This window comes from Phodopus roborovskii, unplaced genomic scaffold (genome assembly GCF_943737965.1).
Source record: "Phodopus roborovskii unplaced genomic scaffold, PHOROB, whole genome shotgun sequence".
Classification (NCBI taxonomy): domain Eukaryota; kingdom Metazoa; phylum Chordata; class Mammalia; order Rodentia; family Cricetidae; genus Phodopus; species Phodopus roborovskii.
The window spans coordinates 41,160-57,297 of NW_026126637.1; the positions used below are offsets into that span (position 1 = coordinate 41,160).

At 41.6% G+C, this 16,138-nt stretch overlaps 1 protein-coding gene and 1 long non-coding RNA gene across 2 annotated transcripts; both read left to right on the forward strand.

Moving 5' to 3' along the window:
* Positions 1-561: 561 nt before the first annotated feature.
* LOC127239121 (uncharacterized) lies at positions 562-4,154 on the forward strand. Its single transcript, XR_007835962.1, has 3 exons — positions 562-738; positions 3,874-3,949; positions 4,041-4,154. It is a non-coding gene; the product is annotated as an uncharacterized LOC127239121 (long non-coding RNA).
* Positions 4,155-7,155: 3,001 nt separating this feature from the next.
* On the forward strand, positions 7,156-15,784 carry LOC127239117 (zinc finger protein 54-like). Its single transcript, XM_051207909.1, has 3 exons — positions 7,156-7,322; positions 9,427-9,553; positions 13,984-15,784. Exons 1-3 carry the CDS (start codon positions 7,293-7,295, stop codon positions 15,570-15,572), a joined length of 1,746 nt encoding a protein of 581 aa, XP_051063866.1. The 5' UTR covers positions 7,156-7,292; the 3' UTR covers positions 15,573-15,784.
* Positions 15,785-16,138: the final 354 nt, after the last annotated feature.

Genomic DNA, 16,138 nt, shown 5'->3' on the forward strand with positions numbered 1-16,138 from the left:
TGACTTCTTGAAACATCTATTTATTTTCAAAATCCAAGTTCCTAAAATGTCTCTCCCCAGGTCACAACTGCGGTACTTGGATTTGGCTTGTCATGTTTGTATTGGCGATAGGACTCTGGCATCTGAATTTAGCATATTTTTTTTGGTGTAAGTTGTAGTCCAGGAGGCTGGTAGTCAAGTCGAAGTTAGGCTGTTTGTCATTTACCTGAAGGCTTCAGAGCTCACTGTGGGGTCAAATACCGGGTGCAGCGTCCTCCTGGATGCAGTTCTAGTCTAGGCTGGCAGCAAAGCCTGTGGGAAGTCTGTGCAGAGTGGGTCCAGGGCAGCCTGACAGCTGGAGCTGGCTGAGAAGGTGGGAGGGACGCTTAAGTGGAGAGGAAACACTCACTAGGAAACAGTGGTTGAGAAGACATGGTCCATTGGCTGGGCATAGGGGGAAGAGTGGAGAGTGGGAGGGGTTGGGGGAGTGTGCTAAACGGAAGTCTGGGACATAATATGAGAGTAAGGAAGTTGGAGAAAAGCCAAGATCGTCAGTACCAAGTCCCCATTCTCTGTCGCTGCTCCGGGTCCTGCACGGTGTGGAATCCTCTGCTGCAGATCTGGGTGCGGAGGACATGGCGGGTACCGCGGGGACCTGAAAACTCCGGAGCCGCAGTCTCCACGCGGGGCGGCCTGGGAAAGTGACAGTCAGCAGCGCAGTGTCGGGAACCGCAGCCCGGTGGCCCAGGAACCTCCCAGGTGAGAGGAGCTGCAGGGCTGGGACCAGGAGGGAGGGGATCAGGGGTGCGAGCAGTTTCTCTGCTGTTCATAAGGAAGTCGACTCTGAAATTCTGCTGTGGGTGTCTTTCCCTTGGTGTATGTGGAATAAGCCTGTTTTGCTTTTTCTCCCTTTTTGTTTGAAAGTTGTTTTTTTTTCCCCCCCCCCCCAATTTTACATACCAACTGTAGTTCTCCATTTCTCTCCTACTGTTCCTCCCCTGCCCCCTAACCATTCTTCAGAGAGGATAAGTCCTCCTATGGGAGGGTAACAAAGTCTGGCACATCAACTTAAGGACCAACTCTCTCTCAGATGTATTAAGGCTGATCAAGGTATCCCTCCACAGGGAATGGGTTCCAGAAGCCCAAACTACACAACTGTTACCCACATTCAGAGGGCCTAGTTTGGTCCTATGCAGGTTTCCCAAGCTGTCATTCGAGAGTCAGCGAGCTCCCACTAGCTGTAATGAGCTGTCTCTTCGGGTTTACAACATCATTATCTTGACCCCTTTGCTAGTATAATCCCTCCTATCTCTCTTTGGACTCTGGGAGAACAGTCCAGTACTTAGCTGTGGATCTCTGCATCTGCTTCCCTCAGCTACTGGATGAATGTTCAACGATGATGACATTGGGGTAGGCATCAATCTGATTACAGGGGAAGGCCACTTCAGGCACCCTCTGCACATTTACTTCCCACTTTCTCTTCTATCCGGTTTTGTGTAACTGTATTTATGTTGAGGACGAGCCTGCATGGGGACGTTCTGATTTCCAGTGTCCAGGCTGATGGCAGATGGGGCATGTCCTTATTTGTGGCTGAGGGTCCAGGCAATAGCTTGTGAGACTGTCCAATGCAGGCTCCTGGCAGAGTTGACTTGCCTTGAGCTCCAGTGGGATGGATCCTCATGGTGGGCGACTTCCCTTGTACACCTTGTGACCTCAGGGCAGCTGCTAAGGCTTAGACTCAGAGCACGGCCTTGTCTTTCAGGAGGATTCGGCTGCCTCCTTTTGGGCATTGAAAACCAGTTCCCATATGGGGAGTTTGGGGACCCCTCCTCAGCTTTTTAAAATTGCTTTCTAGTATCTGCTGCCGACTTAAGAAATGAGATGGGTGGCCAGGACTGTGACTCCCACTGGGGAGGCTAGGTCAAATATAGGACAATGTGTTGAGGGGGACAAGGAGATGGCGTTGAATGATAGGGAGGGGCCGTCAGGGGAAGGGAAAAGAGGAAGGTGGGTAAGGAGGGGGAAGTTGTTTCTCTATCTTTGTCCTGAAGGGGAAGAAGTGGACGGAGGAGGAATGAAAGGAATGTGGGCCACTGAATGAAATGTGTGGCCCTGAAGGGTAGAAGAGGGTTGGGCAGGCAGGGTTGGGAGGTGAGGGAGGGACCAGTGTCTCAGGCAGCAAGGTCAGGGTGGAATTTTCAGGGTCCCAGTTCACAGATAGGCAGGAATGCGGAGGTGCTGTGACTCTAGCTAACATGACCAGTACTGTGAGACACTGGCTACAAAAGGAAGGGCGGGAGTATCCAGAAACCGTGGACACATGGGGTTCTGATCACTGGTCCCCATGCTGGCAAAAACTTTCAAGGGCCTGGGGGATGGAAAGTTCAAAAATCCCCCCTGGTGGCCATTGTGTCCCATTGTCAAGGCCTTAGTTGCACAGAGAAATCAGGTGTTCAGGACATATGGTGTCAGACCACAATTTAAATAGATTTTGTAAAAGGCAGCCCAAGGGTGTTTGGGGATCTGGCTTTGAATGGCAGGTGCCCTTTTCACAAGTCTATGCCAGAACCCAAAGCCTAACACAATGTTGTCCACTGTGGTAGGCTTTGGGTCAAAAACAGACAGGGTGTAGGAGATCCCTTGAACAGAGAATCTTCTGAAGAAGAAGAAGGGTTCCCACTGGACAAGGCAGGCCCTTGTTCCAGTAACAGGTCGGGGGCCTGGTATGGCTGTGTCTTGCCGGACACCTGAAAATTGTGGAGGCCCTGGGGTCTCTAAGGCAGTGACTTGAAAAGGACAACTTAACCCAGTCTAAAGCAGATCTAGCCCGGCAGAGAGCAGGTATGGGGGGAGAAGGATGTTTTCCCACCACAGGGCCCTGGACCAATGGGGGCATAACAGCCCCCTCGGTGGGACCTCCAGACGAAAATTTTCTACATCCCTACAACCCGATTAGCCTCTCCGCCAATGCAGTAATCCGTATCTGACCAAATCAAACTGGATACATGTGTTTTCTGGGGAGGCAGTTTAAATATCCTGTAGGAGTGGGCTTGAGTACCTCTGGGGAGGCGGGGGGAAATCATCATTTGTCGGGCTTTCTGAGATGCAGCAGGGTTTGGAGGAAGATAGGTAAAGGAGGAAATTGGGTGGAACTTCCACCATAACACCTAGTAGGGCAGCATCTCAAGAAGGGATTTCAGGGGAAGCTGACAACCCACAGGGGAGAGAGCTGGCTGTCTGAAAAACACACATGGATTGTGTGCAAGAAACAGCAAGTGTGATTGGAGCTGCCTGAAGGCATACCTAGCTGGTCTAGGGCTGGTAAGCCCTGTGGTGATTGGAGCCCATGAGCTTTTGGAGTCTGTGTGGCAGCTGGAGACTATTGTAGGAAGCCATAACAGGAAAAAATACAAACTTGGTCCTGAGGCTTGGGGAAAAGGAAAAGAAAATCTAACCTGCTTGGCTGTGACTGCAGTGGGAGCCCTCTCATGTACCAGAGGCTGCAATGCCACAGGCAAGTGGCCTTTTCAAGATCCCTGCGGTAACGTTGGTTGCCAAATTGTTGCATGAGTTCTAATTGGTCTTAATAACGAGAACACTTCAGGACAAATGCTGAAAAGGTCAGAGAGGAAGGAACAAGCCACAGACAGCTCTTACCTTGCTAACTCGGCCCCACAAAAAGCTGACCTCCTGTCTCTCCCTGCCGTATAGTCCTCTCTCTGCCCAGCGGTAACACTTGCTCTCTGTCTGTACAGAGACATCTAGACCTCTATGGTGAACTAGTGGCTAACTCTGCCCTCTCATCTTCAGACAAGCTTTACTTGTTAGCGTACAGAGAAGATATCTGTGTCAGAAATCTAGATGCTTTCTGAAGTATCCTTTTCTCATATGCAGACTTCACTGATGCACCTGACCTACTCACCTTTGGAGCAGAACAAACAGGCCTGAGGAGACAGGAGACAGTGGCTAAGTAAGGATCCAGGCTTGGTGGAGGGATTGGTGAAGGTATGCAAAGGGGGTCATGTAAATGAAATCAGTTTTGACACATTCTGTTTCACTAGAAATAATTCTGGAGACACCCACTGAGAAATCGTCAGGATTTTCCTAATGTGGGCATGAGAAGACTTTCTTCAGAACAACTGATAATGGAGTCAATAAAATTTTATTTGACTATGCATGTGAGTGATGCTGTCCTCATTCATTAACATCACAGACCATGTTTTCATACCATTGTTGAATCATTTTCATTTTTTAGATTTTTATGTACTATAAAAATGGTAAAAATTAATACCTCTAGGTTTATTTATTGTTTTCAGAATTTTTTTGAGCTTTGGTATTATAGCTTTCTCTACCTTTTAATGTTTTTGTTTCCAATCCTGAAAATGATGCCAACATAGTTTTGATAAGAATCAGGAAGTATATTTACAGCATGTTAAATTCTATCCATCCTCCCTCTTATTGTCTCCTATTGTCTGTTGGAAATTAAGATAAATAGAGTGCAGTAAGGACTTCTGCTGATTTAGTAAAGTACTGGTTGTAGACTCTCTAAGATCCATGCCTTTGCTAGCCTTGGGGAAAGAGGAGAGGCTTCCAGTACCAGGCATGTTCTCACTCTTGTTGAGAGTGTCTTAATCCAATTACTAGCTGTTGGTTACCACCAAGGTATATGTGCCACCCTTGTATGCCCAGGGCTGCATGCAGTGTTGTGGTCCATAGTTGTCATAGCTGGGTAAGACTATTGTCTGGCTCTGCCTTTGGAAGCTTGCATGTTGCCTTCTCGTACCATGGGAGCTAGTCCCCAGGGAGGAGGCTTTAAGGTCAGTTCTGTCTCCAGTTCTCTAGTATTTGTGTCTGAAGTTTGTGACTTCTTCAGCACTAGGGAATCATCTTCTGTCTCTGGGAGGCAACCATGGGCAACAACAATACCAAGTAATGTTTGGAAGTCTCTCGGACAACTGTGACCAACAACTTCTAAGTAAGCAGGCTTCTTACTGCTGGTGTTGGTCATTTTGTTAGAAAATCTATAGCTCTTGTGAGGATCTGTAGCACGACTTCTATTTGGTCTTCAATATAAAAATCCAGAATCAGATATTAGCAGTGTTATGGTGGAGGTTCCACCCAAGCCCCCCATCTCCCTGCAAACCTTGCTGCATCTCAAAAGGCTCTGCCAAATGATGGCCTCCTCCCCCAGACATACCCAAGACTATTCCCACAGGGCATTTAAACTGCTCTGCAGAGAACAGACTTGTGTTTTTTCCACTCTCCCTTTCCCCATATCCTCTTTGGGTGGGGGGAGCTGTAAGGCCATCCGGCAGTGTTGTATCCAGTAAACGTGGGCCTTTTCTAATTCGTTTTGATTTGGTCTGCTTTGGATTGCTGCATCAGTGGAGAGGCTTATTGGAGTCTAGAGACTTTTCACCTGGATGTCTCACACAGGGGTCTGCTTTCCCACCACTGGTCCAGGGACACATGGTGGGAAAACACCCTTCTCCGACACACCTGCTCTGCACTAGGCTAAAATGAGCTTTGGACTAAGTTGTCCTTTCTAAGTCATTGCCTTAGAGGCTCAGGGCCTTCGAGGAGTTTTCGGGGGTACTGTGAAAGACAAGGGCCCAAAACTGTTAGCGGGACAATTACCTTAGCAAGCAGGTGAGTGTTGAAAGATCAGAGAAGCAGGGCAGCCAGCCACTAGAGTTCTTACCTCTACAAATGCTCAGACCAAAAGGGCCATCCTATCTTGAGGAATCCTCAGGCTGAATGCTCTCTCTACAAAACCTCCTACTGAATGCATTGAGCTCCTCTCTTCTCCAGCCTTGTATACATACCCCTCTCCTCACAGTTATATCAATCCTGGCTCTACCATTCTGGTGATGTGATTAAAGGGGTGAGCTGTGTTTTTCTTTTAGGCTGGTTAAAACTCGTGTAGCACAGGGTGGTCTTGAACTCACAGAGATCTGTACGCCTCTGTCTCACCACTGCTGGGATTAAAGGTGTGTGCCACGACTGCCTGGCCTCTGTGACTAACTAGTATGGCTAGCACTGCACTCTGATCTTCAGGCAAGCTTTACTTGTTACAGCACAAACAAAATATCACCCCCAAGGAGCACCATCCAGTTGGGAAATTTTCATTTATACACTAAATGTATGTGCTTCCACAGGCTTTTATGTACTTACTATACACAAATTTGGCGGCTGGATAATAGTCAAGGAATAGGTGGATTCCTTATAAATTTTCTACACACCCCTACTGTTATCTACCCCCTCACACACTTCTTCTCTTGTTAATATCTGCCCCTTATCCATAACTAAATCCTCACACCTGTTTTTCCATTTCCCCCTTCAGATCAATTGTTTCCTGTTACTCCCTTCTCTACTACTCCCACACACCTCCCAGGGCTGTCTTGTTACTTTTCTGGTTACTCCAGTTACCCCAGGTTGTGTATTCACATCTGAGCATTTGGAGCTAGGAATTTCCTATGAGAGAAATCGTGCAATGTCTGTTTTTCTGGTATGTATGTACTACCACATTTTCACTGTCCATTTGTCATTTGGAGGACATTATGTTGTTTCCATTTTGTAGCTATTGTGTGTAGAGCAGAAATGAATAAGGGTGAGCAAGTATCTTTGGAGTAGGATGTTGAGTCCTTTGAGCCTATGGCAAGGAATGGAGCAGCTGGGGCATGAATTTATTAACTTGAAGGTTTGCTTATTTGAGGATCCTCTTTTGTGATTTTCAGTGTGGCTAGTTTTGTTTTGTTTTCATGGCATTTTCCCAATGGTTTTGTTTTCATGTTGTCACTGGTTGGATTGTTCATAATATTCCTCCTTTTTGGAAAATAGTGAGTGATTTGCTGTATGGCTCGTAGATAATTACTTCCCAGTTTCTCTGTATTTATTCTTCCCATGGCATTTATTATTTCCCGTGTTCTCTTGAATGATTCCTCTGATACTCCTGTGTATTTTTTTTTTTACCTCTAATGTATTTAATGAAGTAAACCTGTTTTAATTGGTGACTATCTTGAATGCCTTTTCTCTCCATCAATGTTAAGAGATTAGTTTTCTTTGTGCAACAAGATGCTTGATGGTGATTTTCTCTTCAAGCTTCAGATGTCTTCCATGCTCTTCTGGGATCATTGACTAGAGACCTGATAGAATACTGTTGCTTGGGTATTTTCATGTGGTTTGACATTTTTCTCTAACAGCTTTCAGTATTAATTTTAACTCTTCCTTTTTGACCACTTTATTTGAAAGGGAAGCAAGCCATGTATTCGTTGTTCCTGAAAGAGGAACTCAAAGAAGAGAAATTGTAAGAAATGGCTGATTCTCCAGTAAAGATGTCCCAGGTCAGTGGTCCTTTTTACTCTTTATCTAAAAATGTTATACTTTGATATATTGAAACTCTTAGTTTTCTGCTTCTGATTTTTAAATTTTTCATTATTAACAATTTGGCAAGCAAACAAGAAAATCCCACACTGAAATTAAGCAGACTCAAACACTACAACTCAGTGTACTTTTATGCAGTTAGAGCTGTCACAGGGAATAGAAACTCTGGAGCCTCACATGGGGTTTTATATTTCACAATCTACTATGTTTTGATTTACTTACCCACCACCCAAACCCCCAAAAGCTTTGACAAAATTAGAACTAGAAAAGGATTTAGTTTTATGTCCTTTTTCATAACTGGTATTCATTACCTGCATTCAGTCCCTGATAATTTAACCTTTTTCTGTTTTCTTCTCCATGTTATACTGTGCCCACATATACGTTGTTTCTATATACATATATTATGGATAGATTCTGCATATGAGCAAAAATTGTGGTATCTTCTTTCTGAAAGTGTATGGCCGCACTTAATGTTACACATTTTGTGTCCATCCATTTCCCCTTCAAATTTTTTATTTTATTTTTCTCTCCAGCTGAATTGTATTCCATTTTATACAATTTTCATTATCCAGTCATCTGTTGATAATTAGTTTGATTCCAATATATTTCCTCTCGTGATAAAACAACATGTTTACTGTTTTATCTCTGTAGTTGGGTGTTTTTTTCTCTGGGTGTATGGCCAGGAAGAACTGGGATACATGTTAGTTCTCTGTAAAATTTTTTCAATAATTTCCAAATTGATGTTCAGAATGGCTGTATTAATTTTTCTCCTCCCCTCCATCAACAGTGAGTAGGGATTCCTTTCTGTCCATATCCACTCAAACATTTCTTGTCAGGTTAATAGATGACAGCCATTCTGCCTGGAATGAGGCCATATGTTTGTAAGTAGGTTTTTTGTTTGTTTGTTTTTGTTTTCTTGTTTTTGGTTTTTTGAGACAGGGTTTCTGTGGTTTTGGAAGCTGTCCTGGTCCTGGAACTAGCTCTTGTAGACCAAGCTGGTCTCAAATTCACAGAGATACGCCTGCCTCTGCCTCCGAGTGCTGGGGCTAATGGCATGCTCTACTACTGCCCAGCTCCAAGTAGTTTTAATTTGCATTTCCATGGTGGTCTTTTTTGGAATCCTGAATGCTTTTGCAATGTTTATTGGCCATTTGAGTGGTCTTTGTCTTTGGAATAGTGTCTGTTTAGTTCATTTGCCCGTTTGTTGATTTATAATTTTATTTCCTCGATATTTAATTAATCAGACTTTTGGTAAATTCTTGCTATGAGCCTTCAAAATGTCACTGGTAAAGGTTTTCTTAGTAGTTTTACCTTAAACATTTTTGGATGTGTTTTAGATTTCCCTCAGTTTTTATGCTCTTTGGGAGTGAAGTGAAATATTGTTTGAAACTTCTGAAATTGTTATTTGTCTGCTGGCTTATGCATATTCTTAGGGAAATTTTGGATTATATCAAATATTGCAGATACAGAAATTTCTATCTCATCTTAGTGGCCCAAATATTCTCATAAAATTAAAAGTGAAAGCATGTAGTGATGTTAAAATCCTTGCTACTATGGAAAAAAACCAAAACTCTTTGTCTATAAAATCCATCATATAGTCTGCCTTCTAACCTACCCATTTGCTATTTAATGGTGTGGCATTGTACCTAGGGTTTAAACATCCCAACTGAGCCTGTTAGAGTAGAGACACATAAGGCCCTAGTACACGCTGGATTGATAGGTGTGAGGGTTTTAGCATGATCTACAGGTACAGCATTTAAATGACATTTTCTCATAATGAATTTTTCTTCTGATACATGTCTGCTGTGATCCTGTGTAACACAAACACAGCATCCGTAACAGATAGACAACTGTGCCCAGACCTTAATTGTATTTTTTGTTTCATAGATACTGCTTGTAAGACTATTGTTTTTATCCTGCTTGCACAGAGTTAGAACATTTGTGATAGAATGTGACTGCACTGGATATCATCTTTTTGAGCAACTACTCATTCATATACATTCCGTCTCCTTATAGCCAGCACTTCCAGATAGCAAGTAATCAAACCATGCTTTTTTATTTCAGGGTGTGTTGACATTCAGAGATGTGACTGTGGACTTCTCGAAAGAGGAGTGGGAATGCCTGGACTCTGCTAAGAGGGCTTTGTGCATTGATGTGATGCTGGAGAATTACAACAACCTTATCTTCGTGGGTGAGAATATTTTGCTTGTAGAATTCCTAACCTGTCTTTTGTTTGTTCTGACTTCATTGGATATAAAATCTGTTAATCTGTCCTGAAAAGAGTTAAAAGGAAATAACTTTTTCATGCTATTTATTTTCTCTTTCCATTTTCCCATTTCAGAGGTGTCATCCTCTCTTCATTTTGGTTCCAAGATTCATCCGTGTAATATTTCCACTTATACTGTAAAGCTCCATGTCGGGTATTGCAGTTGACATGGTTTTAATTGTGAGAAAAATTCAGTGTATACAAACTGAAACTACTAAATATACTGAGGAATTTCATAAAAAATATCAGTCGAGAAATCTTGCCTAAATGCCTCTGCTTTTGTGTTTTCATGTACTGAGTACAGTACTGTCTCAGACTTCTCTGTACTTTCTAAAAGTTCAAGCATGGGTCATTGGCTGTGTGAAAAATCATGTGGATTATTGTGTCAAGGCAGGCATGGCCACCTGTCTGGAAACAATGAGATTGCCCTGGAATGTGGAAAGGAGAGAGAACCACAACTAGGGTGAACTAGTGAATGAGCAGGACAACAGTGAAGGCTGCAAGTGAAAGAGAAAGCCAGAGGTTCAATTCCACTTTAAAGGATTCCTGATCATATAATTTAATGTAGTGTCCTGGTACCTTGTGCATCTTGTCTATTATAGTAACTGTTAAAAGGCATTTTCTGTTATTACACCTGAATTATATAGTGACTTACTTCTAGTATAAAATTCAGTTTTATTTGACCATGCCGAAATTGGATTGGAATAATTTTTATAAAATTTTAAGTATAACATGAGACCATGAAGTAAGCATATTCTATAATTGTCTTCCTTGTATGCATATCTTTACATTATGTCCTTCATTTTCTTGCCGGTGGCAAACATGCACACACCCTTCTGGGAAATAATCTCAGGAGTCATTGTACAGAGTGGACTTGAGAACAACCCTATGAGGAAAGTTAAGAGACAATAAGTGTGTGGAGCTCAGACTGTGGAGGATAGAAATAAACTGCCATCCCAGCCCTGATACAGATGATCTAGAGGCTCTTATGTCTGGCAGAATACTCTCTTTGCATCAATGACTTTTGAAGGACCTAATGTATTTTTCTAGAGAGAAACATAAATCCTTTGATGTTTTAAGTAAGACTTTAATCCATAAAGGAATTGGGTCTTCTGAATAATACTCTTCCATGCTTATCACTTAGTAAGTATAGATACTGTGAACTTGTGATTGGATTAAACTCTTTTCATCAGTTTCTGAGAAGAAATATTTAAAGATAGAGGCATGTATTCTAAATATAACCACTCAGTGAGCTCTACCTCAAAGCTAAATCATAGCCATCAATTACTTTCTATCTTTTTTTCCAATTAGATTTTTTTTATTCATTAATTTTTTTTACAACCCAATGCCAGGTCCCCCTCCTTTCCTGTTTCCCCATGCTCCCCCACCCCACATCCCGTCTGCTCCTCGGACAAGGAGGAGCTCCCCCTAAGAAATCTACTAAGTCTATCCCATCATCTCATTGAGGCAGGACCACTGTCCCTACATCATGCCTAGTCTGGGCAAGGTGTCTCTCCATATACAATGGGCTCTACAAAGTCAGTTTATGCATTGTAGTTAGATCTTGTACCCACTGCCAGTGGCCTCATATATTGCCCCAACCACACCATTGTCACCTGTATTCAGGGAGTCCAATTCAGTCCTATGGAGGTTCCTGAGTTACCAAATAGAGTCAGTGATCTCTCACTAGTTTGGGTCTGCTGATTCTGTGGATTTCTCCATCATTGCCTTGATACATTTGTTCATATTTTTCCTCCTTCCTCTCTTCCATTATACTCCAGGATTTATATTTAGATCTTTCATCCATCTGGACTTGAGTTTTGTCCATGGTTATAAATATGGATCTATTTGCATTCTTCTATATGTCAGCAGCCAGTTACCAGCACCACTTGTTGAATGCGCTTTCTTTTTTCCATTGTGTTTTTTTAGAGTCTTTGTCTAAAATTAGGTGTTCATATGGTCCACCTGTCTGATTTTATGCTAATATCAACTGCTTTTATTACTCTAGCTCTATAAAAGAGCTTGAAGTCAGGGATTATCTTTTATTGTACAGGGTTGTATTGTCTATCCTGGTTTTTTTGTTTTCCTGTATGAAGTTGAATATTGTTCTATCAAGGTCTATGAAGAATTGTGCAGGAATTTCCATGGGGATTGCATTGACTCCATAGATTACTTTTGGAAGGGTTGACATTTTTATGTTGATCCTACCTATCCCTTTTTTGATATCTTCTTTAATTTCCTTCTTTAAATACATTCCTTGTCATAGAGATCTTTCACTTGTTTGGTTAGAATTACCCCAAAATATTTAATCTTATTTGTGGCTGTTGTAAAGTGTGATGTAGCCCTCCTACTGGTTTTTTGAGGTAATTTTGTATCCTGCCACATTACTGAAGGTGTTTATCAGTTGTAGCAATTCCCTGGTAGAATTTTTGGGGTCACTTACGTAAACTGTCATATCAGCAAATAGCGGGAGTTTGACTTTTCTGATTTTATCCGCTTGCTTTCCTTTTATTGTCTTATTGCTCTAGCTAGAACTTGGAGTACTATATTGAACAGATATGGAGAGAGTGAATAGCCTTATCTTCTTGTTCCTGATTTCAGTGGGATTGCTTTGAGTTTCTCTCCATTTAGTTTGAGGTTGGCTGTTGGCTTACTGTATGTATATTGCCTTTATTATGTTTAGGTATGTTCCTTGTATTCCCATTGTCTCTAAGACCTTTATTATGAGTGAGTGTTGAATTTTGTTAAGGGCCTTTTCAGCATCTACTGAGACGATCATGTGGTTTTTCTTTCTTTTTTCTTTAAGTTTGTTTATAATGTTGAACCATCCTTGTATCTCTGCGATGAATCTTACTTGGTCATAGTGGGTGATTTTTCTTGATGTTGATTATTATGTGGTAAGCATGAGGGGCCTTTTTTGTTGTTGTTGTTGTTCAGTCTATTTGGTGTTCTGTAAGCTTCCTGTACTTCCATAGACATGTCCTCCTTTAGGTTGGGAAGGTAGGTTTTCTATGATTTTGTTGAATATATTTTCTGTGACTTTGAGTTGTACTTCTATCCGTATTATTCTTAGGTTCGGTCTTTTTATGGTATTCCAGATTTCCTGTATGTTTTGTGTTAAGGGTTTGTTTGATTTAAAATTTTCTCTGTTGAATCTGTTTCCTCTATCATATCTTCAGTGCCTGAAATTCTCTCTTCCATTTCTTGTATTCTGTTGTTTATGCTTGTGTTTGTAGTTGCTAATCATTTTCCCAGATTATCTTTTCTTTATTGCCTCTAGTTCAGATTTCAAGTCTTAAATCATTTCCTTTACCTGTTTGATTGCTTTTTCTTGGTTTTCTTTAAGATTTATTGATTTCTTCCAATTTCTTGTTTGTATTTTCCTTTATTTCCTTAATGGAGTTTCTCATTTCCTCTCAAAGTGTGTTAATCATCCTCGTAAAGTTATTTTTAAGGTCATTTTCTTCTGCTTCATCTGTGTTGGGTTGTTCAGGTTTTGCTATTGTATCACCACTAGTTTCTAGTGGTGCCATATTGCTTTTTATCTTGTTGAGTGCTTTCTTACTTTTTTGTCTATGCATATCTTCCTCCAATCAGCATAGGTGAAGCTTATGCTTAACGGGGTATCTCTTTCTCCACCTGGTATAGTTGGGGGCTATGGCTCTGTTGACCGCTCCTTTAGTGCAAGCAGAGCAGAACCTTCGGTGATCACTGCTCTTGCTGGAAGTGGGCCCAAGGCACGGGTGTTCACTCCTTGAGTATAGGTGGGATTACAGCTTCCGTTGGATGCTTCTGTTGGAGGCAGGATCACGTTTCCATCGATTGTTCCTTTAGGTGTAGGTATAGCTGGGGTTCCAGTGTTCAATGTAGCTACAGGGTGTCTCAAATGGAGAAATGGCAGTGGATGCTTGTTGGGACACAGGTGTTGTTTTCCAGAGAAATTTGGTGCAATATCTTCTGGAAGCCACTGCTGGAAGCTGCTCCTATTGTTCCCCCAGCAATCACTCCCTGGTTCAGGGCTGGTGGCTTGGATCTCCCTCTGACACTGCTCCTAAGCCCGAGGCTTAACTTCCCTCTGATGGTGCTCTCAGGCCTGAGACTCAGGCCTCTCTCTCCAGTTAGAGATTTTTGATAAAGAGAGATATCTGTTATAACTCACTAACCTTTGAAGGCTGTCATGCTGTGTTTGTGAGAATCCATACAATTACAGTGAATGAAAAATGTCCATTATTGTGAGCTTTAATCCAAACAGTGTCATGTTCATTTATGTTAAGTAACAACTTAGGGAGACAGTCATTTATCATGTGTTTATTATTAGAACAAGCCCTATTAATCTGAACTGTACTCATTTTCAGAGAAGTATTGCAAATATGATCCTGTCCATCACCATGGGAAGGCTGAAAAGGAGTGTTGTCAGTGTAATGAGCTTGGCAAAGTGCTTCATGACCCCTCCACATGTGCACTTTATAGAACAAGTGAAATTACAGAAAAATCTAGTAACTGCATTTGCAGTAACCACAGGGATGCCTCTTTTAACTCATCAAACCTAGATAAACATGATAGCATGCACACTGGAGAAGAACCTTGCAAATCCAAAGACTGTGAGAATTCAGTAAATTTGTGTTCTAACATTACTGAAGATCAGAGGCTCTACACTGCAAAGAAAGATCACAGGCCGGGAGAATATGATGACTCTTTCAGCTCTGCATACAGGATTTTGCAACAACTAATCCATATTGGAGTGAAACAACACCATTGTGAGACATGCGGGAAATGCTTCAAGACTGCTGCATACCTCACTGTACATCAGAGAATTCATACTGGAATTAAACCTTACAAGTGCAATGTTTGTGAAAAATCCTTTACCCAGAGTTCAAGCCTTAAAATTCATAAAAGAGTTCATACTGGGGAGAAACCTTACAAGTGCAAAGAATGTGGAAAGTCATTTCGTCAGTTGTCAGGAATTAATAGCCATCAGAAAAGGCATACTGGAGAGAAACCTTACAAATGCAAGGAATGTGATAAATTTTTTGCCTATTCTTCCTCTGTCAAGAAACATCAAAAAATGCATAGTGCTGGGAGACATTATATTTGTCAAGAATGTGGCAAGATCTTTCTTCTGCTTTCACATTTTAAAAGCCATTTCAGACTCCATATTGTAGAGAAGCTTTACAAATGCAATGAGTGTGATAGGTCCTTTCCCCGCTATTCATCATTGATTAGGCATAGGAAAACTCATTTTCTAGAGAAGTTTCACAAATGTAAAGAATGTGGTAAGTGCTTTCTTAAATTATCACATCTTAAAAGACATTACAGAATCCATACTGGTGAAAAGCCTTATAAATGTGAGGTATGTGGCAAATCCTTTACCTGCAACTCAACTCTTAGAAGACATCAGAAAATCCATACTGGGGAGAAGCCTTACAAATGTGAGGTATGTGACAAATCCTTTACTTGGAAATTGTACCTTACAAGACATCAGAGTGTTCACACTGGAGAGAAACTTTACAGATGTAAGAAATGTGACAAGTCTTTTACTAGCCGCTCATATCTTAGAGGACATCAGAAAATTCATACTGGAGGGAAACTTCACAAATGCAAAGATTGTGACATAACTTTTACCCATATGGCAAAGCTTAGAAAACATCAGAGAGTTCATACTGGAGAGAGACCTTATAGTTGTAAGGAATGTGACAAGTCCTTTATTAGTTGCTCACATCTTAGAAGACATCAGAGAGTTCATACTGGTGAGAGACCTTACAGTTGTAAGGAATGTGGCAAATCTTTTACTAGGTGTGATTATCTTAGAAGACATCAGAGAGTTCATACTGGACAGAGACCTTACAGTTGTAGGGAATGTAACAAATCTTTCACTAGGTATGAACATCTTAAAACACATCAAAAAATACATACTGGAAAGAAAACTTCCAAACTCAAAGACTGACATATTCTATATTCATATTACAAGACTTAGAAGACATCAGAAAAATAATACTAGAGAAAAAAATACCATTGTGAACAATGTGATATAGCATTTATGTTCTATTCTCTGCTTACAAATCACAACTGTGTATATAATAGAAATATAAAGATAAGAAAGTTGTGAAAGCCTTTAATGAGGTCTAAGTTTTAGAAAATATCAGAGTTTACACCAAAATAAAGTTCTCCAAATGATACTGTGGTAAAAGCTGCTCTGTGTGCTTTGCATGCTTGTTTTACTGGCACTGTATAGGTCTAGTGCTGGTGGATGCCAGAGGGTTCATCAGATTCCCTAAAGCCGGAATTCCAGACAACTGTGAGCTGCTCTGTGTGGGTGTGGGTGGGTATGGGTATGTGTGGGTGTGTGTGTTTGGAATGGAACCCCAGACCTCAGAAAGATCAGCCAGTGCTCTTAACCGCAAAGTGCTACCTCCAGCCCGTGGGAAAAGCTGTCATAAAAACATTTTTCTTCTTCAACATCCAGAATTTCATAACAGTGCCAACCATGATGGTGCAAGCCTTTAATCCTAC